The sequence below is a fragment of the Schistocerca cancellata genome, chromosome 4, assembly GCF_023864275.1.
Source record: "Schistocerca cancellata isolate TAMUIC-IGC-003103 chromosome 4, iqSchCanc2.1, whole genome shotgun sequence".
Taxonomy (NCBI): domain Eukaryota; kingdom Metazoa; phylum Arthropoda; class Insecta; order Orthoptera; family Acrididae; genus Schistocerca; species Schistocerca cancellata.
In genome coordinates, this window is record NC_064629.1 from 866,752,773 (window position 1) to 866,780,462 (window position 27,690).

Sequence of the window (27,690 nt, forward strand, 5' to 3'; positions counted from 1 at the left end):
TCTTTTGTTTCCTTTACTGCTTGCTCAATATACAGATTGAATAACATCGGGGAGAGGCTACAACCCTGTCTTACTCCTTTCCCAACCACTGCTTCCCTTTCATGCCCCTCGACTCTTATAACTGCCATCTGGTTTCTGTACAAACTGTAAATAGCCTTTCGCTCCCTGTATTTTACCCCTGCCACCTTCAGAATTTGAAAGAGAGTATTCCAGTTAACATTGTCAAAAGCTTTCTCTAAGTCTACAAATGCTAGAAACGTAGGTTTGCCTTTTCTTAATCTTTCTTCTAAGATAAGTCGTAAGGTCAGTATTGCCTCACGTGTTCCAACATTTCTACGGAATCCAAACTGATCTTCCCCGAGGTCGGCTTCTACCAGTTTTTCCATTCGTCTGTAAAGAATTCGCGTTAGTATTTTGCAGCTGTGACTTATTAAACTGATAGTTCGGTAATTTTCACATCTGTCAACACCTGCTTTCTTTGGGATTGGAATTATTATATTCTTCTTGAAGTCGGAGGGTATTTCGCCTGTCTCATACATCGTGCTCACCAGATGGTAGAGTTTTGTCATGACTGGCTCTCCCGAGGCCATCAGTAGTTCAAATGGAATGTTGTCTACTCCCGGGGCCTTGTTTCGACTCAGGTCTTTCAGTGCTCTGTCAAACTCTTCACGCAGTATCTTATCTCCCATTTCGTCTTCATCTACATCCTCTTCCATTTCCATAATATTGTCCTCAAGTACATCGCCCTTGTATAAACCCTCTATATACTCCTTCCACCTTTCTGCCTTCCCTTCTTTGCTTAGAACTGGGTTGCCATCTGAGCTCTTGATATTCATACAAGTGGTTCTCTTCTCTCCAAAGGTCTCTTTAATTTTCCTGTAGGCAGTATCTATCTTATACTCATAGGCTATTGATAATCCTTTATTCATAGATTATACATGACTGGTTTCACAATATTGCAATCCCTTCTTCAGGTGAAAAAAGCTACAGAAACATGTAGTATCAATTAGGAGCAAATTAATAATACCAAACATGTTGGATACCTAAACCAGAAAAAGAAGCAGTGAAATACTTGCATAACTTATTTAACATTAGGCCATTGAAATAGTATGATCTCCCAATATTCAGATGGTACTTGGCATAAGCATTGCCATTTAAAATGTATGTTGAGTAATCCAGAAAAAGAAAACCAAGAAATAGTGGGTGTAGGCCATATAACTGACTGCTGCAAGTCGCATTTTTAGACCTAAAAAGGGAACATAACATAAGAAACCTGAAAAAGTATTGGAAAACTAATTTATGGTAAAGTAAAGGAATGATGGCTCACCAGTGCTGTAAAATGTCTCCAGCAGGAAGGTCGTATCACTGCATGAAGGTATGGACGTGGCCAAGTGTCAGAGAAAAATTATGTTGGGCAATGTGCTGTGAAAGGGCAAGTAAGAAATAGTGGAATATGTTGATAGAGTGGCAGGAAAGTAACAGTTTTGAAACAAAGGTTGGGAGTCATTACATAGACAAAAAATGTAGCAGTGTTACTTCCTCGCCACTTTCATGCCCTCTACCACTTTATTCCCCTACTTCTTACTTGCTCTCTCATGGCACATTGCCCAACATCAGTTTTCTCCAACACTTGGTTTTGTTCACACCTTAATGCAGTGGTATGACCTTCCTGCTGCAGGCAGAGCCACAGTCACTATATGTGGTTTTTGCTATTTTCACAAATTCTGCAGTACTGTTGAGCCATCATTCTTGTACTTTAGTGTAAGTTAGTTCCCCTGTAGTTTTTTGAGTTTCTTACGCTATTTTGCCTTTGTTAGGTCTAAGAGTGTGACTTGCAGCGGGCTGTTACATGGCCTAAAACCACTAATTCTTGGTTTTCTTTTTCTGGATTATTCAACATCCATTTTAACTGACAATGCTAATGACAAGTGCCATATGAACACTGGCAGACCGTACTATTTCAAAGGCCTAATGTTAAATTAGCTGTGTAAGTATTTCACTCCCTCTTTTTCTGGTTTAGGTATCCAACATGTTTGGCAATTACAATGTTGCGTAGCTGGCCGTGTATAATCTTGGAATAAAGGATTATCAACAGCTAACATGGTTTCCAGAAATTTTTTAGAAGATTTTAATAAAACATTTTTAAAGAAATTCGTTAACATGTGTCATTTAAGCTGCAGATGGTTGCACCATAAAATGATGTTCTGTAAATATTTCTTTGTCATGTCCTCCTATCCTGAGTCACCCCATCACATGTGCTGGCCTGTGTTGTGCTGTCTACTGGCACTATGTAGCAGTGCTACTCACTCACTCGCTCCTGGGGTACTGATTATACTTCATATTTTACTGTTCCTGTTAATATGTGTGTCTAAACCGAATATTGCAATGGATTAATTTGAGACCACTCTCCCATTTTGTTCACAAAAAGAAGCAGACCAACATTTTTCATTAACACTATGTGTTACATGAAACACATGATGAACAATATTTGTGTAGGCTGATTCATCTACACAGTGAAAAACAAAAGAGAACATATTTACCAAAATCCCAGAGAATATGTGTCGGAAAACTCAGAGGAGAGATACTTGGTTTTATATTTATGTTTTATATGAGCTGGAGGATATATCATAATTGTGACAAATATCATACTATGGAAATTTGAAGGTTTCATATAATTCATGTTGTAGGCAATAAGGAATCATGTCATGTAAGTGATAGCCTCAATGAATGTTTAAAAGTGCACCAAAATACTATCTCTTATAATGTCAAGAAATGCAGTTGCACAATAAACGAATTTCAGTACATTGAGGGTTCTGAGTAGGCAATGATCCGAGGGTAAAGGTAGCTCTGCATTTAGCTGTAAACATGTGCCTTCCAAATGAACTTTCCATGTACACTCTGTCTGATGTCTACCGAAAGTCTCCAAATACTTAGATTTCCATGTATGCTACAAAGCTATAGTTCTTAAATTTATCTTCTTGAAAACACTTGTAAGTTTCTTTAATCAACATTTTGTGACTGTGGCAAATTAAACATTGTGAACTTGAAGTATTATAAGTTGCTGGCATCAAGTAATACTTTACACTTTCTTTGCTATATTTTTAGAGAGGTGGACGTGATGAGCCACCTACTTGGCAAGACATTGAGAAGCTGCAGGCAACATTGAAAAGTGTGTATCGCGATTGGACTGTTGAGGGAGCTCTCGAGCGAGACCAATGCTATAAACCAATACTTGAAGCTATTGACAACCATTTCTCCACTGAAAAGGCGTGAGTAATATGAGAGTAGTTATGTTATTCACCATAGAGATGACACATTTAATTGCAGACAGGCACAAGAAGAAGATTGTTACACGCTGAGCTTTCAGCCAAAGCCTTCGTCAGAAAAGAAAGGAAAACACACATTATGTTATTGTACCAACTGATGTAAATTTTTAAAGCAAATTAATGAATTATGTTGCATGGGTATTCAAATTTGTGTCACTGAGCGAGCTTTAGGTAAATGCTTTCTGTGTTGTTTGTTGTACTTAGGAAATATTGCCACCTACTTTATAAAGATAAAGATTGGGGTTTAATTTCCTGTCAGTGACAATGTTGTTAGAGCATTTGTTCAGGAAGGAAAAGAATGAGGAAGGAAATAGGCTGCTTCCTCTTTACCGTACTTAATTTTGAGAGACTACAAAAAACCTTAAACACTATGACCCTCTTTCTATCTCCCCCTCTCTCCCTCTCTCTCTCTCCCCCTCTCTCCCCCCTCTCTCTCTCCCCCCCCTCTCCCTCCCTCCCTCCCCCCTCTCTCCCTTCCTCCCTCCCCCTCCCCCTCTCCGTCCATCCCTCTCCTCCTCTATCACTCTTCCCTCCTCTCTCCTGTTTTCTCCATCCCCCTCTCTCCCTTCCACCCTCCTCAAATCTCTGCACTTTTGTGCCATGGTTTCCATTCCAAATACCAAGTGAGGTGGTGCAGTGGTTATCACATTACGCTTACATTGGGGGCAGTGGTTTAAATTATCATCCAGTCATCCAGATTTAGGTTTTCGTCAATTTCCCTAAACTGTTTAAGGTGAATACTAGGAAGGGTTCCTTTGAAAATGACACAATTTGCTTCGTACCCCATCTATCTCAATGCACTTTTTAACTTGTGTTCCATCATTAGTTAACTCATCACCAACAAGATGTAAAACTTGGATCTTTCTCCCCATCATTCTAATTCCATCATTTTCTACCCTATTATCATTTTCTCATGTGCTGCCCTTTACAACGCAAGATGATTAAGAGTGAAATGGCTAGATTTCTATTCCCTAAATCATACCAAGACAGTTCCTTTTAGATGAGCAAAGCTGATACTCTTCTCTGTCTGTGCTAGGACTCCACCTATAATGGCTTTATCTCTGATGGTATATTAGACTGTAATTTTCCTTCCTTCTCTTCTTAGTTTTCCATGTCATGTCTTTACTGTATCTTCCTGTCATTGTCTAGAAAGCTGATTCTTTTGTCATTCATTTCACACAGCCACAATATTTACAACATTATGTGGAACACATTTAAATGCTTCTGCAACTGTGTTCCTTCCTTGTGTTTTGATGGTTGAAAATTTTCAGTCCTAATTGTTTTATTCTCATGATTTCACTTATGTTTTCTGTTATTCAGTTGCAGAGATTCTTATGAAAACAATTATTGTCAATGCAGAGTTCTCTTGTGCTTATGTGATACGTCTATTTTGAGAAAAGTCAACAAAAAACCATTTATGGTTGGTTCTATCACAAAACTGATAGTTGAAAAGAAAGTGACGGTGCCTCAGATTTACAAAATACGACTGTTTTGTATGAGAAATTGAGAGATTGTACTGTTTGAGACTCTTGTTGTCCTTACTATTTCAATATAAGATTTTTTGGAATGACTACTATGTAGCATTGAGTGTCTGTCTGTCTATTAAAGTTAAGATTAGCTGTGTAGTGTTCAGAGTAGCAGCGAAATGTTAAAAGTTGTCCATGGTTATGCTATCTTCTTTCAGGCGTGCATCCAGGACAGCAGTATTTGGTCTGATACATCAGCTGTTGACCGTACAGCTATCTTCGAGGTGTGTCAGTGACTGAATTAAAACCATTTGATATAGAGATATACTGTGGAGTAAAATATGCATGTGTCTGAGATAAGACAGTCTACACAACAATGCCAGATAAAACTTTATTTGTGTAGGAATAAAACATAGCAAGCACTGTGGATTTACTGACTCAGCACTTGTTACGTTTTCTTCTTAGACACACAAAGTTGTACACATGGCTGGCACTGTTGTGTTGACTGTCTTATCTCTGATGTATGTACATTTTATTCCACAATATATTATTCATCAAGTGGTTTTAAGTCAGTCACTGACTCACTTTGAAGATGGTTGTACATATAACAGGTGAAATATCAAACTACAGCTCATACATTTAGCGGAGTTTCTATTTTCTGTCCTTGAAATGCTGAGAACTCAGAATTAGTACCATTGCTCTGCCGCAATTTGAAAACCAATGAGGTGAAACTTTAGTAGGTGATAGTAGGTGACATATGTGTAGGTTCAGAGGATAGCAGGACCCTGATTGATAACATTTTTATTGACTATGCATAGGCTGAAACAAGTAATGTGTACCAAATTGTTAATGGAAATAAACACTGTAGTACCTTACAGCCCTGAGGCATGTTCACACACAACAGAGAAGCTTATTAATGAGAACAGGATACAATGTTTTAAGAATAAGTGAAAAGAGGTGGTATGGAATGAGGTACAGGGGTTGGGCAAAAATACGGAAACACCATGGGAAATGCTTCAACAAAAATGTGGAGCTGGCCAAGCCTGCAGGTTGTGGTCTTGTTTTTGACCATGAATGGCACTAGTGCAATGCCCTCAATACATTGCAAGTGTCAGTCATGGGCACAACAGTGTTCTGTGTAGTTGTGAGTGCGTTATGTTGGAGCTAAGTGAATTCAAATGTCAGCAAATTGATTGTGCTCGTATGGTTAGTGCATCTGTAAGCAAGGTGGCCGAAGGGTTTGGTGTTGCAGGTGGCAGCCTATTGAAGATTTATACCGCATACAGGAAAAGTGGAAAAACATCACACGCTGCGTCACAATGCAGATGAAAGTGTATATTGAGTGATCATGACAGATTATCATTGAAGAGTTTTGTGATGAAAAATAAGAGGATGACAGCTGGAAAAGTCACCACATAACTGAATGTTGCACTCATTGACTCTGTCAGTATCAAAACAACACAAAGGGAACTCTATTAGCAGGGACTAACAGGGCAGTCTGGGATTCCAAAACCACCCATCAGTGATGCAAATGTCTGTAACAGGAAAATGTGGAGATGAAGCCATAAAACCTAGACTTTGGAGCCATGGAAGAAAGTTATTTGGTCAGATGCATCTTGTTTCACACTGTTTCCAACTTCTGGTCGAGTTTGCATCCCAGGAATGAAACATTGTGTGGGTTTGGTGATGATTTGGGCAACCATATTGTAGTAGAATGAAATTTTCACTCTGCAATGGAGTGTGCGCTGATATGATACTTCCTGGCAGATTAAAACTCGAACTCGGGACCTTTGCCTTTCGCGGGCAAGTGCTCTACCAACTGAGCTACCCAAGCACAACTCACGCCCCATCCTCACAGCTTTACTTCTGCCAGCGAAGGTTCGCAGGAGAGCTTCTGTAAAGTTTGGAAGGTAGGAGACGAGATACTGGCAGAAGTAAAGCTGTGAGTACCGGGCGTGAGGCGTGCTTCGGTAGCTCAGATGGTAGAGCACTTGCCCACGAAAGGCAAAGGTCCCGAGGTCAAGTCTCGGCCGGGCACACAGTTTTAATCATATTGTAGTATTCCATGGGCCTCATGGTTACTCTGAAAGGCTGCATATGTTTCTTCCCCAGTGGCGATGATGTGTTCCAGGATGACAGGGCCGTTGTTCACACAAGTCACATAGTCCAAGATTGGTTTTATGAGTAGAGGAATGAATTGTCACATCCTTCCTGGCCACCACAATCAAAGATCTCAATGTTATTTATCCTTTTTGGTCTGTTTTTGAGAGAAGGGTGTGTGTTTGCTATCAGTCTCCATCATCATTACCTGAACTTGCGACTGTTTTGCAAGAAGAGTGGTGTAAGATCACCTTGAAAACCATACAGGACCAATATTTCCTGACTTTGAAGTGACTGGAAGCTCTTTTGAATGCCAACAGGTTTCTTAAACCATATTAGGTGTGGTAATGTGTTTTGTTTTTGATGTTTCCATATTTTTGTCCAACTCCTGTATATATAGAAAGAGATGCTAATGTAGAATTCAATATATTCCATAGTAAATTTCTGTCAGTATTTGAAAGTAGCTTCCCTAAAATGTTATCCAGAAAGTCCATTAAAAAAAAAAAATAAGCCATGAATAACTGAAGGAATCAAAATTTAATGTAAGAGAAAAAGGGAAATTTATAGAAGCTATAATAAGTCAAGATCCAACGTTATTTGCATTCTACAAAAAAAGAAAGTTATTAAAATGTCCAGAAATATGCATGTCCTGACAAAATAGATAATGCAGATAACAAGATTAAAACTGTATGGGATGTCATGAAATGGGAGATAGGCAGACTAGTTAGTGTGCAAGATAGAACAACAATTAGACTAAATGACAATGTTGTGACTGACAATTCAAAAGTTGCAAGTATTTTCAACAATCACTTTCTAAAAGTAGCAGCAAAAATAGGATTAAATAGTTCAGTTGAAGAAACAAGAGAATATATTAAGACTGTCATTCTATAAAACTTGAAGTGAATAGAAGTAGCACCAAAATCCTGCACTGAAATTAATAGAATTCTAAAAAGCAAAAGCTCGTATGCTGTTGATGGAATTTCAAACATAATTTTGAAAATGTGTTCTTGCTTAATAAGCAGTGTCCTTAGTGACAAATGTAGTGCTTCATGGCACAGAGAATTTTTCCAGACGGATTAAAGTATGCAGTTGTTAAACCTCTTTCCTAGAAAGATGACAAGAAAGACTTACATGATTAGTTGTCCAGTTTCCTTACTAACATCTTTTTCTGAAATACCGGAGGAAGTAATGTTTGCAAGAGTAACCCCACATTTAAATAGAAGTAATTCACTTACCATGTTACAGTTTGGATTCCAGAAAGGTTGCTCCACTGAAAATGTGATTTATAGATTCACTCAACAAATGTTACAAGCCTTAAATAATGAAATATTGCCAGTCAGTATTTTTTGTGATCTTCCCAAGGTGTTTAACTGTGTAGATCATGTTACTCTCTCAGAAAAACTTAAGATTTATGGAATTGGTGGCTTTACACACAATTGGGTTTAGTCATACTTAACAAAGGTTGTGCTGAATAATTCAAACAATATTGAAAGGAGAGAAAATTATAGTCACTGGAGAGAAATCACACTGCCCACCAGGTTTGTTTTGGGATCACTCATATTCCTTATATATGTGAATGATCTTCCGCTTAACATTCATCAAGTAGAGTTGGTACCTTTACTAGTGTTATAATAAGTCCCATTGGAGAGGAAGCAAGAGAAAACATTGTTAATTATGTGTTTCAAAGCATTATTAAGTGGTTCTGTGAAATTTGTCTGGGTCATAATTTTGAGAGAAAAAACACTATATTCAGTTCAGTACAACAAATAATGTCATATCAACAATTGATGTAGCACATGAACAGCAGTCAGTAAACAGTGTAGAATGCACCAAATTTTTGGGTGTAAATATTGATGAACAATTGAACTGGAAGGAGCATATTACCGACAGTTAAGTCAGCTGCTTTTGTTCTTTGTATGATTGCTAATCTTGGAAACAAGTAGATAACTTCTTGACATATTTTACATATTTACTCTTGATAATATTGTGTGGAACAATTTTTTTGGCTTGTCACTTAGAAATAAAATATTGATTGCACAAAACCAAGCAGGTTAACTGCACCACACTAATGTGTATGTTCGCTAATGAAATTCATCACAAGTAATCCATCACAACCTGAGAAGAATACTGTGGTCTGTCCCTACAACACTAGAGGAAAAAATTACCTTTATTACACCTTAATAAGCTGTCAGTGGCTCAGAAATGAATTAAGTATGAAACAACATAAATTTTTGCCCTTTTGTCCAATAAAACCTAAAATGTCTGACAGGTAACAAGGCAAGTTTTAAATCCATTCCATGTACGTCTTTTTTTTTGAAAAAAATTAAACACTGATAGTGTGTTAAAAAGCCCTAGTTTTTAAGTGTAGTTGCATGAGTAGGACTAAATATATATGTTCATTAATGTTAACATGAATTGTGTATCCGTACCCTGTAAACTGACTCATTACACATTATTTTGACGCAATAATCATTCAGCTGCTCCATGAAACAGATAACTAACTAACTATCATAGGTTCAAGTGGAGGAGTAACCATTTATAATGTGAGAATTCATTCAAGGGTGTTGCCACAACATTCGGCTCTCATTTATTGCAGGACTGGTTTTAGGGCACTATGCTTGATTTACAGTAGCATCCTGATACCATGATAGATAATATGGTAAATGAAAGTTCCTAATAAAGTATAAAATCTGTCAAACTGATAATACTACAACACATCAAACTTAAATAAACCAATTGTTGTGTAGCCAAAATTAATAATTGTGAACTTATTCAGTATCGCTCTATACAAATATTCTGTAAATGGTCACATTCCTAGGAAGTGCAGCATATTATTAATCATAAACTTTATATGCATGATGTATTCAGTTTCATGTCATCCAATGATGAAAAGAATATACAATATAAAACTCTGTTTGATAGCTGAGTGAAGTCACAAATTAAATTGCCTATATAGTCAATAGTCACAAGGCATTCATAAAATGGCAAAGCTGTTTTAAATTTAAACAAATGCCTAACTATGAGCCATCAAATGTTGGCCCACTTTCATGACTTGCACACTTCATCTGGTATAAGTAAGTAATGGAATGAATAATATTGAACCATATGAGTCAGCTACAACAATACATCTCATATTATGATAACTTTCTATAATTCCTTGAAAAATCATGGTATGCAAAGAGAAGTACCAGTGTTATGAAATACGGCAGCCCAAGGAGAAATAACAAAACAAGTAAGCCAGGAGACTCAATTCACAAACAGTTCAACCCATTCTTAACCCCTTAACATACTGATTTTTTCTTTTTTTCAAATTACAATAAAAAAATTTTTATTAATGAAAAACATCCTATATTGAATGTCATTACATATAGACACGTAAAGATAGCTTTTAAAGCCCAAAATAATGAGTTACAAAATTTTGAAGAGCATCAGTAATAAAATCTCAAGTATACTTGTGCACTGGGCTTTGACAAAAATGTCCTGCAACTTGAAGTCATTTTTTTGTTTCTTTGTAGCTGTGAAGTCTAAACTTGTATTTCACAATGGTTTCCTGTGGACAGAAATCTCGTACCACTGGCCAATACTTCTCACTCAGCTGACAAACTGTTGTCAATTTCAGTCTCTAATGAAGTAATATCACATTCTTCTTCACTTTCTGAGCTGCTAAATTCAATATCAAACTCAGGATCACTAGAGCCATCCTTTTTTGGAAACATTGCCTAAACAATAATACAGGACACAGGTTGAAAATGCACATTTTGTTGCTGCACACATTAAAGAATATCTAGTGGCAACCACCTCAACCAAAACATGACAGCCAGGCTACAAATGTAGAACTGGATGCTCTCTAGTGGCCAAACACTTAACTATCACTTACAGAAAGCTATAACCACCATTTGACTGTACGATATGCTTCATTACACAATCTAGATTTCAACCTTAGGCCACTATCAGGTGTTACAAATTTAAAAAATTGTCTGAATTGTTTGGAACCACACAAGTCAGATGACTTTCGTTATTTTATTATTTTGACAGAAACTTTATCTCCTGTGTATACTTGGGCAACTTAAGAACAGACCTTCAAAACAATCTTTCTGTAAGTTTTGCATGACTGTGGCTCCACATGAAGGAAAAATCATCACTTAAATATTAATGCTGAAATGGATATAAGAGAGGTTTTATGTTTTGAAGGTTTGTTCTTAAGTTGCCTCAGTATACTCAGGAGTTTAAGTTTCTGCAAAATAATAAAATGAGGCAACTCAGGGTTTCATGTTAAGAGGGTAAATAAAGTGAATCTCATAGACTGAACAGAGGTAAATTTGGTAATAAGTAGACATAAATTGATACTTGCAGTAAAGTCAGGGGCTAACAGCATCAGACATCCCATGTTTCATCTTGTTCATTTTATGTAAGTATGAGTTATGCTGTTCCATAAAAACACGGGAGAACTGCCGGATATCAGCAACGTCCTGCCATGATATTTCGGTGCAGAGACTTCTGGCCATCTTCAGGTGAGTGCCACTGTAGTACATCACATGAGTTATGCTAGTTGTGAGTTGAGTAACCTGGCAACCTTCTCACTGTTATCTTTTCTTGGCCTGCCACATTCCATGATGCTGGTACGTGTCTTCAAATACAGTAATTTTTTGAGCAGTTGTGGGATATTGTTATTAGATAGGGTGTATTGCAGTGGCTGACCAACATGTTTAAATATTTTTCATTCCATTACTTTAGTATATGTATTGTGCAGTATCATTAACTGTAAGGCCATATTAGGTGGCTCATAGTACATGACTAGTTGTCTGTTTGCCTAAATTGTCGTTAAGAATATCTATGACAACACATTAGTTTTATGAATATTCTACAAATATTCAGGCATGCTAATTTTGGGTGCTAATCATGTATCAGTTGCAGTTTTATAACAAATGTCCTTCTTAGCACTGGATGATATGAAAAGGAATGTTGTTGTTGTGGTCTTCAGTCCAGAGACTGGTTTGATGCAGCTCTCCATGCTACTCTATCCTGTGCAAGCTTCTGCATCTCCAAGTACCTACTGCAACCCACATCCTTCTGAATCTGCTTAGTGTATTTATCTCTTGGTCTCCCTCTAAGATTTTCACCCTCCATGCTGCCCTCCAATACTAAATTGGTGATCCCTTGATGCCTCAGAACATGTCCTATAGTCAATCCCTTCTTCTAGTCTAGTTGCGCCACAAATTTCTCTTCTCTCCAATTCTGTTCAGTACCTCCTCATTAGTTAGGTGATCTACCCATTTAATCTTCAGCACCACATTTCAGAAGCTTCTATTGTCTTCTTGTCTGAACTATTTATTGTCCATGTTTCACTACTGTACAGGGCTGCACTCCATACAAATACTTTCAGAAAACACTTCCTGACACTTAAATCTACACTCAATGTTAAAAAATTTCTCTTCTTCAGAAATGCTTTCCTTTCCTTGCCATTGCCAGTCTACATTTTATATCCTCTCTACTTCTACCATCATCAGTTATTTTGCTCCCCAAATAGCAACACTCATCTATTAATTTAAGTTTCTCATTTCCTAATCTAATTCCCTCAGCACCACCTGATTTAATTCAACTACATTCAATTATCCTTGTTTTGCTTTTGTGATGTTCATCTTTATCCTCCTGTAAAGATGCTGTCCATTCTGTTCAACTACTCTTCCAGGTCCTTTGCTGTCTCTGATAGAAATACAATGTCATCGGCAAACCTCAAAGTTTTTATTTCTTCTCCATGGATTTTAATTCCTACTCCAAATTTTTCTTTTGTTTCCTTACTGCTTGCTCAATATACAGATTGAATCAGGGATAGGCTACAACCCTGTCTCACTTCCTTCCCATCCACTGTTTTTCTTTCATGCCCCTCGACTCGTATAACTGCCATCTGGTTTCTGTACAAATTGTAAATAGCCTTTCGCTCCCTGTATTTCACCCCTGCCACCTTCAGAATGTGAAAGAGAGTATTCCAGTCAACATTGTCAAAAGATATCTCTAAGTCTACAAATGCTAGAAATGTAGGTTTGCCTTTCCTTAATCTATTGTCTAAGATAAGTCGTAGGGTCAGTATTGCCTCACATGTTCCAATATTTCTATGGAATCCAAACTGAGATTCCATGAGGTGGGCTTCTACCAGTTTTTCCATTCTTTTGTAAAGAATTCATGTTAGTATTTTGCAGCTGTGACTTATTAAACTGATAGTTCGGTAATTTTTGCACGTGTCAACACCTGCTTTATTTGGGATTGGAATTAATATATTCTTCTTGAAGTCTGAAGGTATTTCACCTGTCTCATACATCTTGCTCACCAAATCGAAGAGTTTTGTCATGGCTGGCTCTCCCAATGCTATCAGTAGCTCTAACGGAATGTTGTCTACTTCTGGGGCCTTGTTTCGACTTTCAGTGCTCTGTGAAACTCTCCATGCAATATCATATCTCCCATTTCTTCTTCATCTATGTCCTCTTCCATTTCCATAATATTGCCCTTAAGTACATCACCCTTGTATAAACCCTTTATATATTCCTTCCACCTTTCTGCTTTCCCTTCTTTGCGTAGAATTGGTTTTCCATCTGAGCTCTTGATATTCATGCAAGTGGTTCTCTTTTCTCCAAAGGTCTCTTTAATTTTTCTGTAGGAAGCTTCTACCTTACCCCTAGTGATATATGCCCCTACATCCTTACATTTGTCTTCTAGCCATCCCCGCTTAGCCATTTTGCACATCCTGTCGATCTCATTTTTCAGATGTTTGTACTCCTTTATGCCTGTTTCATTTACTGCATTTTTATATTTCCTCTTTTCATCAATTAAATGCAATATCCCTTCTGTTACCCGAGGATTTCTACCAGCCCTCATCTTTTTACCTACTTGATCCTCTGCTGCCTTCACTATTTCATCTCTCAAAGTTACCCATTCTTCTTGTACTGTATTTCTTTCCCCCATATTTGTCAGTTGCTCCCTAATGCTCTTCCTGGAACTCTCTACAACCTCTGGTTCTTTCAGTTTATCCAGGTCCCATCTCCTTAAATTCCCACCTTAATGCAGTTTCTTCAGTTTTAATCTACAGCTCATAACAGACAGATTGTGGTCAGAGTCCACATCTGCCCCTGGAAATGTCTTACAGTTTAAAAACTGGTTCCTAGATCTTGCTTGGTCTTACCATTATGTAATCTATCTGAAACCTTCCAGTATCTCCAGGCCTCTTCCACTTATATAACCTTCTTTCATGATACTTAAACCAAGTGTTAACTATGATTGATTTATGCTCTGTGCAAAATTCTACCAGGCGGTTTCCTCTTTCATTCCTTATCCCCATTCCATATTGACCCACTATTTTTCATTCTCTTCCTTTTCCTGCTATTGAATTCCAGTCTCACATGACTATTAAATTTTTGTCTCCCTTCAGTATTTGAATAATTTCTTTTATCTCATCGTACATTTGTTCAATCTGTTCGTCATCTGCAGAGCTAGTTGGCATGTAAACGTGTACTACTGTGGTAGGTGTGAGCTTCCCGTCTATCTTGGCTACAGTAATGCGTTCACTATGCTGTTCGTAGTAGCTTACCCGCATTCCTATTTTTTTATTCATTATTAAAACTATTCCTGCATTAACCATATTTGATTTTGTATTTATAACCCTGTATTCACCTGACCAGAAGTCTGAACTTCAATAATTCCCACTATATCTAACTTTAACCTATCCATTTCCCTTTTTAAATTTTCTAAACTACCTGCCCAAGTAAGGGATGTGACATTCCCAGCTCCGACCTGTAGAACGTGTTTTGTTTCTCCTGATAATGACGTCCTCCTGAGTAGTCCCCTCCCAGAGATCTGAATGGGTGACTATTTTACCTCTGGAATATTTTACCCAAGAGTATGCCATCATCATTTAACCATATAGTAAAGCTGCATGCCCTCAGGAAAAATTACAGCTGTAGTTTCCCCTTTCTTTCAGCTGTTCGCAGTATCATCACAGCAAGGCAGTTTTGTTTGATCTTACAAGACCAGATCAGTCAATCATCCAGACTGTTGCCCCTGCAACTACTGAAAAGGCTGCTGCCCCTCTTCAGGAACCCCACGTTTGTCTGGCCTCTCAACAGATACCCCTCTGTTGTGGTTGCACCTGCAGTACGGCTCTCTGTATCACTGAGGCATGCAAGCCTTCCCACCAATGGCAAGGTCCATGGTTCATGGGGGGTGGGATGAAAAGGAATATATCACCCAATAAAGTTTATAACTAATAGTATATCATGCTTCCCTTTCCACAATTTATAGTGTCTGTCCTGAAAGTGAGTTCTTGGAGTTTTCTAAGCAGTTTGTTCAAAATTTCTATTATACTACCCAACCAGACAAACAAACCTGTGACCACTCACACTTTTCTTCTTTGGATTTGCTGGATGACCACTTCTAGTCTGATGTGACATGTGCCCACACACTTGTGCAGGATTAAAGCATTGGTTGTTTGAATGTTTTGTAGTCTGTCTCGTTTGTGTACAGTTTCATAGTATCCTGCCAATGAATCAAAAACAGCCCTTTGCTTTGTGTACTACTGAGCCCCTGTGATTGTTCCACTTTATATTTCTTCACATTTTTACTCCCAAGTGTTTTATGACATGACTGATGCTAATAGTTTTGTTTGATGAGCTCTGAATGTAGTCAGCTCCTGGTGTGGGACTGCAAGAGCAACTGAACTGATCTGAAATGGCCTTCTGGAGGCTGTGCTTGGTCTTACATACACATCTGGTGGAAGTATGTTTGTGATTAAATGATGTGAGGTGAGTGCTTGTTCTTTGGTAGCAGCATTGCCATCTTCCTGGTGTGTGTGCTACTCAGAAACATAGCTGTTGCCCCCTGGCGGAGCCCATAAAAAAACAGAATATAAACATACTATTTGTATACAGCACTGTGTAGTCTTGTATAAATACACAGTCTCTGGAAGAGAGACATTTGCGGGTAATGGGTAGGCAACCCAGCAGGGCAGAGATGTCAGACTAGTAGTGTATGTACGTGGTCTGCAGCTGATAGGTAACATCCTTTCCCCTTATGAAAGAGATGGCGGAGCCATCTCGAAGGAGGCCGACCATGGCTGTAGCTGTGTGGCAAAGGTGCGAAGCAGTGCAGCAGCATTGGGCCAGCTGATGAGATGGGGCATGGCAGCCAGCCAGGACGACCCAGTTGAAAACCTTTCAAGACATTATGTGTGGACGTGAACAGAAGATGGTGCAAGAGCTATCAAAGGTACTGGAGCTGGATAAAGTGCTGGATCCTGACAAGGAGGTGCTGGATTGGCCCAGACACATGGATGAGTGACAGCAGCTATTAGTGACAAACCATCTCCCTTGACTTTTCTTTCACCATCAACAGGAATCTCAAGAAAAACTATGAAATAATAAACAACAGCTGGTGTTCAAGTACACGAATTGAACAGAACTAAAAACAATATATCTAATGAGAATCCTCGAATTGGTATAAACTTCTGAGTACAAGATTCAGTGAACAAGACTGCTGAACTGCTGAGCATGGGGCATAGGACCTGTGGGATCTACACAAAAATAGAAAAATTACATAAATATTTTATGACAACTGCAGAACCAGTTACATGAAAATACGAATTGAACACCTGATTAATGCAAGAAAATGATTTCAACAGATCAAGCATGTAGGGGAACAGTGACTGGCCATCACGGGCAACAAAAGAAAAGGCCGGGTGCTGGAGGGGCGTTCAGCGAAACTTCCACGAAGGCATAATCCAGTGCCCAGAAGAACACAGGACAGGATTGGTGGCACCAGCCAGGATGGTGAGACCAGCAGCAAGGTCGGCAATGACAGTAGAAGTGAGTGGTCACAGCGATGCCAGTACTGACAACTGGACTGACCGCAGAAACAGTGGCAGCGAGAGCACTGGCCCTGGAAGGATCAGCAATCAATACACTGACTAGACAGTTGGCATCAGCATTGGCAGGGTTGGCGATGGCCAGGGGCCGACATCACAAAGACTGATGAACAGACGATGTCATCGCAAACAGACATGGCACTAACTGGAGAGCAAGCATGGCTGGTGACTCACATACTGACTACAGGACTGAGAGCATGGCTGGTGACTCACATACTGACTACAGGACTGAGAGCATGGCTGGTGACTCACATACTGACTACAGGACTGAGAGCATCGCAAACCGACTTGCCAACAACTGTAGGGCAGGCGACTTGCAGTCTGACAATGGGACGGATGTTGTTGCATACAGACATGGTGATGGCTGGAAGGTTGGCCATGACAGTGTCGGCAACATAAAGACTGACCACATGAATGACATCATCACTGACAGGCTTTGCAATGAGAGGAGGGCTAGTTGGAACAGGTCTAGCGATGGACGGACTGAAGACAGGACTGATGTTGTCATTGATGGACTGAGTGATGACATGAGGGCGAGCGAGGACAGGGCCAGCTGCGTGCGGATGGATAACGGGGCAGACGTCATCATTGACAGACTTGGCAGTGACAGGAGGGCTGGCCTTGACAGGGTTAGCACTGACAGGAGACACACCAAGATGACGCCCTGCCACAACAGGCCCAGTTTCAACAGGACTGGACAAGAAGGTCAGTGCCTGATAGCATCACAGGCCAGGGCTGGGCCAATAGTGGCGGGACTGCCCCCATGGAATTCTGTGATTACAAAACCAAATACTGCATTGTATACCTGACTGAAGGTGACTCAGCAAGCCATACAAAAAACTTCTGGACACACTTTCTGGATACGGCTCGTGAACGCACTTACTTGAAGACTGTGGGGAAGACTGTTGGCCAGTAGCTCGTAACGAAGTGCACACAGGCTGCAACTGGAGGTGACTTTTACTACAACAGAAATGCACAACCATCTGTTCCTCCAATAAGTCATTGTCTATGTCTTCTGGATGAGGGTCCAGCAAAAACTGACAACACATACTAAAGATTTTTACTCCTGCACTTGCAAGAAAGTGAGCACTGCATTACGAATTTTATATGCTGTGGGCCTATGAAATGAAACACCAATTGTTGACAGTACATGGCCCAGTCCTCCTGGCCATCAGACACCCAAACCTTTGGTGCAGAAATGGGAACAGCATGCTGAGGCATGGCTTTTGCAGACAAAACCTGAGAGTGCTGTGTTAAACCCTGCAGCAGTTTCTGAATTTGCTGCTCTTGTAACTGAATGATGGGACAGGTGCAATGATAGAGAAGGATACGCAAACTGTAGGCAAAAATACATTACCAGTCATGGGACTTGAATTGTCACAAAAATATGAAAAATGTGCTAATGGACCACTGCAAACAATGCAGACCAACAACATCATCTAATACAACCAGTGTGACACACAGATATCATTGGAAGATTAGCAGGATGCAACTAGCACCACTGGATATAAACTGTGACAACACCAAAACTATCAACATGCATCCCCATCAAAACAAACTAACACCCAACGAAAAATGCATATGCTTGAGCAACTCTCAACCAGAGAGAAAAACAGAATGATACTCCAGCAAACAAACTAACACACTGCAAGAACTGGAAACCATGCATGAAAATAGCCTCATCGCCAATGTCCTCGATAATGGATGAGGGAAGAGTAAACAGTTGCAACAATGTATTTTAACACATGTGGACAAAGACTTGTCACAACTTTACTTTCCTGCTATTTGTAGGTGGTTGCTTGCTGTGTTAAAATATGATTCTCAAATTGCAATACAAAACATTATCTTAACTGCACAAATTCATTATGACATTTGTCCTGAAAACAATTACTGAAAGATGATTCATGATCATTTGAAGTAACAACCACAAAGTTCGCTGACGTGATACCAGATCTGTGGGAAACATCATCCCGTATGGCTTAGGGCGGTGTCTGTGAGGGACCACACTGTGTGGGGTAACGTAGCAGCATGATGACGGTGCGAAGCCGAGTGGAGCGTCCTGGCTTATCTCAGCGAGTTCCATTTGTTGAACTGATTAACTATGAGTATAGCCAGCTCCAGGCTCGGAACTGTGGGAGCAACTGAACTGAACTGAACTGGCCTGCTTTAGGCTGTGTTTTGCATTATGTACCCAGCTGCTGGAAGTATGTTCCTGAGTTTTAGTTTAGTTTTAGTTATGTCATGTTCCATAGATCATTTTCCTGATTATTTTATCGATATGATGTGGAACAGGTCAGCTTACAAGATATATATACATATAGACACATGAATAATGCTAATATTAATATTACTGAAATTTTTAGTTCTACACATGCAACTACTCTTAGAGGTACTTTTTTTTCTTTTCTTTTTTTTTTTTTTTTTTTTTTTTTACCATTTCTGAAACAGAAACTCGTCCATATAGTAGAAGGAGTTGTCCAAAAGAAATGATTTTAAGCTAGATTTAAAACTTGATCTGCCAGACACTTTATGTTGTTGGGCAAATGATCAAAGATTTTTGTTGCTGAATAATGTACTCCTTTTTGAGCAACTGACAGCTTCAATAATGGATAGGAAAGGTCATTTTTCCCTCTAGTGTTGTACGTATGAAGATCACTGTTCTTCGCAAATTGAGATGGATGATTTGTAACGAATTTCATTAGTGAATATATTTACTTTGCTGGTGCAGTTAAAATATACTCCTTTTTGAGCAACTGACAGCTTCAATAATGGATAGGAAAGGTCATTTTTCCCTCTAGTGTTGTACATATGAACATCACTGTTCTTCGCAAATTGAGATGGATGATTTGTAACGAATTTCATTAGTGAATATATTTACTTTGCTGGTGCAGTTAAAATACCTAACTCCTTGAAAAGGTGCCTACATGACGTCCTTGGGAGAACACCACTAATTATTCTCAGTGCTCTCTTTTGTGCAATCAATACTTTATGTCTAAGTGGTGAGTTACCCCAGAAAACTATTCCATAAGACATTATTGAGTGGAAATATGCAAAGTATGTTAGGAGGCTGATCTGTTTATTACCAAGACTAGCGATTTTACGAAGAGCAAAAGAAGCTGAACTTAGTTGTTTGAGAAGCTCAGTAATATGCTTCTTCCAGTTCAAGTTGTCATCAATGTGAACACCCAAAAATTTGGAAAAATCTACCCTGTTAACTGAGCCCTGTTCACATGCTACATCAATTGTCCGTATGACTCTATTCGGTGTACAGAACTGGATATAGTGAGTTTTTTCAAAATTAAGGGAGAGTCCATTTTCTGAGAACCACATAATAATTCTTTGAAAGACATCCTTAACAATATCATCAACTACTTTTTTGGAATCGGGTTTATTATAACACTCATGTCATCTGCAAAAAGTACTAGTTTCGCATGCTGAACATTAGGTGGGAGGTCATTAACATGAATAAGGAACAGCAGAGGACCTAAAAATTGAACCCTGTGAAACCCTGTGGAACTCCCTTTGTGATAACTCCCCATTCACTAGAATTTACCACCCTCCTAACATTATTTGTGCTATTCAGCACAACTTTTTGCGTTCTGTCCATTAAGTATGATTCAAACCAGCTGTGTGTATAGGCTTCAGTTCCATAAAACCTGAGTTTTTCTAAGAGTGTGACATGATCCACACAGTCAAAAGCCTTGGAGAGATCACAAAAAATAGCAACTGGCGATAATTTGTTATTTAGGGCTTGTGCTATTTGATGGGTAAATCTGTAGATAGCATTCTCAGTCGAGTAACCCTTCTGGAATCCGAACTGTGACACACTGAGTAAATTATTTTCACTTAAATGTGAGACTACTCTTGAATACATAACTTTTTTGAATATTTTAGAAAATGAAGTCAGCAATGAGATTGGTCTATAGTTATTTAAGTCACTCTTGTCCCCTTTCTTATGGAAAAGTTTGACAATTGCTCATTTCAATCTGTCTGGAAAAATTCCCTGTGCCAGCGAAGCATTACATATATCGTTAAGGACTCCACTTATTAAATTAGAACAAAACTTCAAAATTCTGTTAGAGACTCCATCAACACCACATGAGCTATTGTTTTTCAATTTATTTATAATTCCCTTAATTTCAGTGGGGGAAGTTGGTGCTATTTCTAAAGGCCTAAAGTCCTGGGGAATGACATTTTTAACATATTTTTTTTTGTTCTTCAACGGAACCCTTTAACCCTGTTTTTGCTGCTACATTCAGAAAGTGATTGTTATAAATACTTGCATACTGACTACATGATGTGTGGATTGTGATTGTTCTTTGATAATAGGGGTGCCAGTTTCTGGGTGCAAGTGCTGCTCAGAAGCATAGCTGGTGCCCCCTGGTGGAGCCTATGACAATGATGTATAAACTTACTGTTTGCATACAGCACTGTGTTGTGGCATGTGATGCCTGGCATTTATGAATACAAACTCTCAGGAAGAGAGAGACTTCTGAGCAATGGATAGCCCACTGTAGAGGTCGGAGACGTCAGGCTGGCAGCAGACGTATGTGGCCTATGGCGTATATACAACAGTACCAAACAAAGAAGCTCTGGGAATCACCAGGATTCTTATAGAAGATGTAATTTGAAAGCTTGGAAGACACTGTGCTATGCTCTGTTATTGTGGAAAAAGGTGCAGTTACTGCTGTCAGTACGACTTTTGTTTTGCAACATTATTTGCACAATGGACATTTCCTACCATCCGCAGGTAGACGACCTCGTGAAACATTTTAATAATACATTGGCAGATACACTTTTGATGTACATTGAAGTCAAACAGTGAGACCTGGATGTGCTACTGTGTGTCATGACATTTGCATACAACACAACAGAGCAAGCCATATCGCTGTTTTTCCTGAACCATGGGCAAAAGGCTTAAACAACAATGAATGCTTTGTTTCTGTTCAACCTGACAATGCTGAGAATTGTTACAGCAATCAGCTCATCACCTAGACTAAAGAAGCAAGACAGCTGACACCCAGAATATGGACAGTAAAAATTATAAAATCAAACACTGACCATAAAATTACAACCCAGGTCCACTAGTATGGATTTTTACACTTGTGTGGAAGGTCGGGCTATCAGAAAAGTATTGAACTGTTACTTTGGTACATGCCATTTCCAATTTTGTTTGTCAGATATTACCTACAAAGTTGAGGACGATGATCTGTATCAAGAAGACAATGGCACAGAGACATTGTCCACGTCCTTTGCATGAAGCCTTAGCATAGTCATGAAGCGAGGCGTCACCATTACTGCCATATGAAGGATCACTGACTAGGTCCAGATCCAAAAAGCTATAGTCCACTCCAAAGCAAAGGGTTACCATTCTACAGGAAGGGGGAGCAGTGCCATCCACCATGGTGTAGCAGTTGTAATCTGTGTGGTACTAGCTAAATTGCTGCTTATTGCATTTATTTACTATTTAAGATTTATGATTTCTGGAGTATTGAAGATTACTATAACATTCTATGTACGTATGAATAAATCTGCTGAGGAAAGCAGTTCAGTCCTGTCTGCACTGTTGTGTGTGCTTAATAAAAATGTTTTCAGTGTGAAATGTTAGTTTTTGTGGATGGCCCTGCTATTACAGTTGGTATTTAGTTACAGATGGTACATGAGAATGTTGTGTATTGGAACCCCAAAAATTCACAGTTTATGTTGTGTTCTGAAATGGTATGTCTTTCAGTTTGTATTTTAGTAGTGTAGTCACTAGTCATAATATATTATTGTGTGTACAATCGTCTATGGCCCATTTCTTATTCCCGTAAGCTATGCAGCAAAGTGTCTGCTCAGCAGTATTTCTTTCATCAGAAATTGCTAGGTGTTAAAAGTTCTCATTGTTTCTGGAAAATTTGATTTCACACTATGAAAGGAAACTATTGGCTGAGGATGGTTTTGTTGATGATTTTTTACAGGATTGAAAGTGTGTTTTCCAGTGCAGCTACTTTTGCAGTTTGTAGTCTGTAGGTGAATACAACTTCAGCTGAGTTCTCAGTTCTTTCCAGTGGTGACATGTTCTTTCAGCATCCTGCAGCTTAGAAAATAGTGTCATGCTGATAGGGTTCGAGAAGGGAGACTGTATAGAATAGAATAGAACAGAAGTTTGTTGTCTCGTAACATACAGTTTCGAGTCATTGACTCAGTTTACAGGAGACTCGTCAAAATACAAAAACTGGTTACAATGTTTCTTATAATATCATTAATATGATATACTGTACTGTTAATTAATTAAGCAATTAATAATTTTTCTTAGGCAGTAACAAACTTTTAAAAATTAACAGTCCAAAGTACTTGCTCTCTCCTGCTCAAATTTTCAGGTTGTCCTTCATGAATTCTTCTACAGAATAGTAACATTTATGCACTGGTTTCTCATACAAGGTTTGTTTAGTGTCTCTGAATTTGTACTGAGCAATTCTCTTCCTTTCACTTTGTTATAAATTTTCATACCCATATACTGTGGAGTTTCAGCATAAATTTTTTAACTGTGGGTGGGCGCCATGAAGTTATTTTGGTTTCTGGTGTTGTAATCATGTTGAAAATGAATGAGAATTTCACTCTGCAGTGAAGTGTGAGCTGATATGAAACTTCCTGGCAGATTAAAACTGTGTGCCGGACTGAGACTAGAACTCGGGACCTTTGCCTTTCGCGGGCAAGTGCTCCACCAGCTGAGCTACCCAAGCACAACTCACGCCCCATCCTCACAGCTTTACTTCTGCCAGTACCTTGTCTTCTACCTTCCAAACTTTCTTTCAGGAGTGCTTGTTCTGCAAGGTTTGCAGGAGAGCAGCTGTAAAGTTTGGAAGGTAGGAGACGAGGTACTGGCAGAAGTAAAGCTGTGAGGACGGGGCGTGAGTTGTGCTTGGATAGCTCAGTTGGTAGAGCACTTGCCCGCGAAAGGCAAAGGTCCTGAGTTCGAGTCTCGGTCCGGCACACAGTTTTAATCTGCCAGGAAGTTTCATATCAGCGCACACTCCTCTGCAGAGTGAAATTCTCATTCTGGAAACATCCCCCAGGCTGTGGCTAAGCCATGTCTCCACATATTCTTTCTTTCAGGAGTGGTAGTTCTACAAGTTTCGCAAGAGAGCTTCTGTAAAGTTTGGAAGGTAGGAGACGAGGTACTGGCAGAAGTAAAGCTGTGAGGACGGGGCGTGAGTCATGTTTGGGTAGCTCAGTTGGTAGAGCAATTGCCCGCAAAAGGCCAAGGTCCCGAGTTTGAGTCTCAGTCCGGCACACAGTTTTAATCTGCCAGGAAGTTTCATGTTGAAAATGATTTGCTACAAATAAATTAGGGTTACTATGTACAAAGATAATCAGCTCATAGATGTATAGTGAGGGATCTCTTAACATACTTAGATTTTTTAGAAGTCGGTGACATGATTTTCTTCACTCTACATTGCGCATATTTCTAATGATGATTTCCTGAAGTTTTAATATTTGGTACTTATGGTTTGAGTTATCCCAAAATACAATTCTGTACCTTATTACTGACTCAAAGTAGCTCTAATATACTACTTTTCTTACATCCATACTGGTAGCATTGTACAGTGTTCTCATTGCTAATGCTAGGCTATTTAATTTATTTGCAAGGTATGTATTTTTAAGCCTCATGATAGATTTTTATCCAGTTGCATTCCTAGGAATTTCATGCACCTAGCTTCCTGCAAATCGTAGTTTAAGTGACTGACTTGAATATCATTTAATTTTGCTTGTTTTGTTTTAAACTGCATTAACTGAGTATTTTGCATGTTTGATTTTAACCCATTAAAATCAAACCAAGTATCTAATTTTTCTGAAGTATTTAATACAGTTTGAGAAATTTGGTCAGTACTGTTACTTTGAATTATTGCAGATGTGTCATCTGCAAATAAAACAGTGATACTCGATATTAAGTGGTAGATCAGAATGGGACCTAAGACCTTGTGGTACTCCTTGTGAAATGGTTTACCATATTGAACTATAAATTCCTCTCTCTAATTATATAACCATTCTTTGTCTTCAGTTGTGTAGGTAGGACTTAAACCATTGTAATACAGTGCCCAATTCCATATATTTGAAGTTTACAGAGTAGCAAAGAGTGGTTCACACTATCAAAGGCCTTTGATAGATCACAAAAAGTTCCTATGGCATGCACCTGAACCGAGCGAGGTGGCGCAGTGGTTAGCACACTGGACTCGCATTCGGGAGGACGACGGTTCAATCCCGTCTCCGGCCATCCTGATTTAGGTTTTCCGTGATTTCCCTAAATCGCTTCAGGCAAATGCCGGGATGGTTCCTTTGAAAGGGCACGGCCGATTTCCTTCCCCATCCTTCCCCCACCCGAGCTTGAGCTCCGTCTCTAATGACCTCGTTGTCGACGGGACGTTAAACATTAATCTCCTCCTCCTCCATGCACCTGACTATCAGCCATGATTTCACCTTTTGGCTTTATTCTTGTATAAATTCATATTTATTTTTAATTTTTGTAATTTAGAAATTTAAATCAAAACATTATGTGCTGTGAAATTCTTGTTAACTTGTTACAAAGAAAAATAACTTTTATATTTTCCATGAGAATTGCCTTCACAGTTCAGTGTTGAGTGTTTTTTCTTGACTTTTTTTGATGAATATGTTTTTATCTCCTCGTTATTTGAAGAATAAAAAAATGTATGTAATAATTGTGTAAATTTGATTTGACGTCATCAGTGTGACAAAAAGTATTTGCATGATTATATTAAGTAATATAGCTATACTGTTGTGACAGTGCAGGTGCAGTTGAGCTGCTGTCAATTCTCAATGAATTTGTTTATGTTGTAGACTTCGCCAGGAGATTAAAATATTAGTCCCAGGTGCTGGGTTGGGTCGTCTGATGTTTGAAGTAGCATGCCGAGGCTACAGCTGCCAGGGTAATGAAGTCTCATATTTCATGTTGTTATCATCATATTTTCTATTAAACAGGTGTGTACTTCAGAGATTCTAAATGACTTACAGAATTACATTATACATTTATTATTAGGTTTCTATTTGGACTAGTATACTGATTTAGTTGTTTTTTCTGATATTATCAGGTGTCATACTGCACATATGTTTACAATTTACCCATGGGTACATAATTTTGCAAACAACCTGACCTGTGAGTCCCAAACTCGAGGTGTCACATTTCCTGATGCTGTTGCCAGCGAAATCTTGAGCTCTTCCGACCTCATGTCTATGGCCGCCGGAGATTTTATGGAGGTTGTACAAAACCATTTTAATTCTGACTTGATAAACTTCCCTAACAATCTCTAGCACTATAATTTTTCACAGAATATGAAAAAAGTTGTAAATTTTTATTACTGTTTTCCAGGACAGTAATTTTCCATAAATTGTACTTTCTCTCGCTGTAGATTGAATGGAAAATCTGTGTAACTGTATTAATAAGTATAACAAGTATTTTGCATTTAGTGAATTCCAGTGTTGGAGCAGCAGATTTGTTTTAAAATGTCAACTTATATCAACTATAATTTTGGAGGCTCTTGAGCCACATGACATTATTATTGAACAAGTTAACATTTCAACATTAATCTGCTGCTCCAGTACTTGGGAATTCACGAATTATTTGCCGAATAGTAGCATCTGTAACACAGCCTTCGTATTAGGAAGTACACGGTCCAGTCACATAATGTGACTACCGCTGATGTTTGACGTCAGCGTGCATTAAACACTCACAGACAGCAGGTAGCAGCACTAGCAGTGAAGGGTATATAACACATGTCATGATGAATGAGGAAAACAGTGCAGTCATCATAATGTGGAAACAGAGCTGATGTTGAAAAGGATGTGGTAATTGGCTTTGAGGCCTAGGATGAAAACATTTCCGAAACGACTAAGTTTGTTAAGTGTTTGTTTGCTGCTGTGGTTGAAGCATACTGTGCATGACAAAATAGCACTATCCATAACTGGTGCCAACATGGGTGGATGACAACTGTGGAAATGTGTACAGTTGAATAGACTTTACTACCCATATGAACTGAGGGGCTACCAACAGTGTCTCCCAATGGGTACTCAGCGAACATTGCTGCACAGCAGGCACCTGGTTCATGTACCCATGCTGATTGCAGTTCATTGGCAACAAAGGCTGGAATTTTCATGCCAACACCACATGTGACCATTATGGTCTGGTGAATGTTTTTATAGCATTCCCTGGGTGATAACGTAATACTGGAAAGCATGCAGGATAACAAGAGTGCATCTATCCTTGGCTTTAGTGTTGTTGCAGTTAAAATGTGGCATCAGCTCTGGAATCAGTGTAGCCATACAGATAGGCATGTAAAACTGTTGTATGTGGAAGGAAAGCAGATTGTCAGTTGTAAACAGGATACGATGGCCATTTGATCTGGCTGCCTCACAGCTAAAAGTCCCATAATTCACAGTATGCTGTAGAAACATTTGAAAGTGAAACTGTAAAAGTTGATATTCCTTTGGTCACTGAACGGGGTGTTAAAATCTGCATGTGGGCTCTAGAGAATCCTTTTGGAAAAAGGCATGAATCTTAAAACAGTTCACAGTAGCTTCATCTGTTCTGTTCAAATTCTTCCGTTTAAACTACCACTAAAAACGCTACAGTAGATCCATTTCATTAAATGGACAGGGACAGCACAGAATATTACCTGTTTCAAATTGTAGCTTAGATCGGTTATGCATTTTGGAGCTGATGATTTCATTTCGGCCTATTTGGACGTGGTGGTGATGGTGATGGTGGTGGTGGTGGCAGCGGCAGCGGTGGCACTGGTGGGGGTGGCGGTGGTCTTCAGTCCAAAGACTGGTTTAATGCAGCTCTCCTTGCTACTCTATCCTCGGTAAGCCTCTTCATCTCCGAATAACTACTGCA

General features: G+C 39.0%; 1 protein-coding gene across 1 annotated transcript in view; it reads left to right on the top strand.

Moving 5' to 3' along the window:
• Window positions 1-27,690, top strand: part of LOC126185007 (carnosine N-methyltransferase) — a 170,147-nt gene that overhangs the window by 60,114 nt on the left and 82,343 nt on the right. Inside the window, exons 4-6 of the mRNA XM_049927734.1 lie at window positions 3,106-3,269; window positions 25,638-25,778; window positions 25,889-26,054. Coding sequence (XP_049783691.1) covers window positions 3,106-3,269; window positions 25,638-25,778; window positions 25,889-26,054 — 471 coding nt within the window. The remainder of the gene's footprint in view (window positions 1-3,105; window positions 3,270-25,637; window positions 25,779-25,888; window positions 26,055-27,690) is intronic.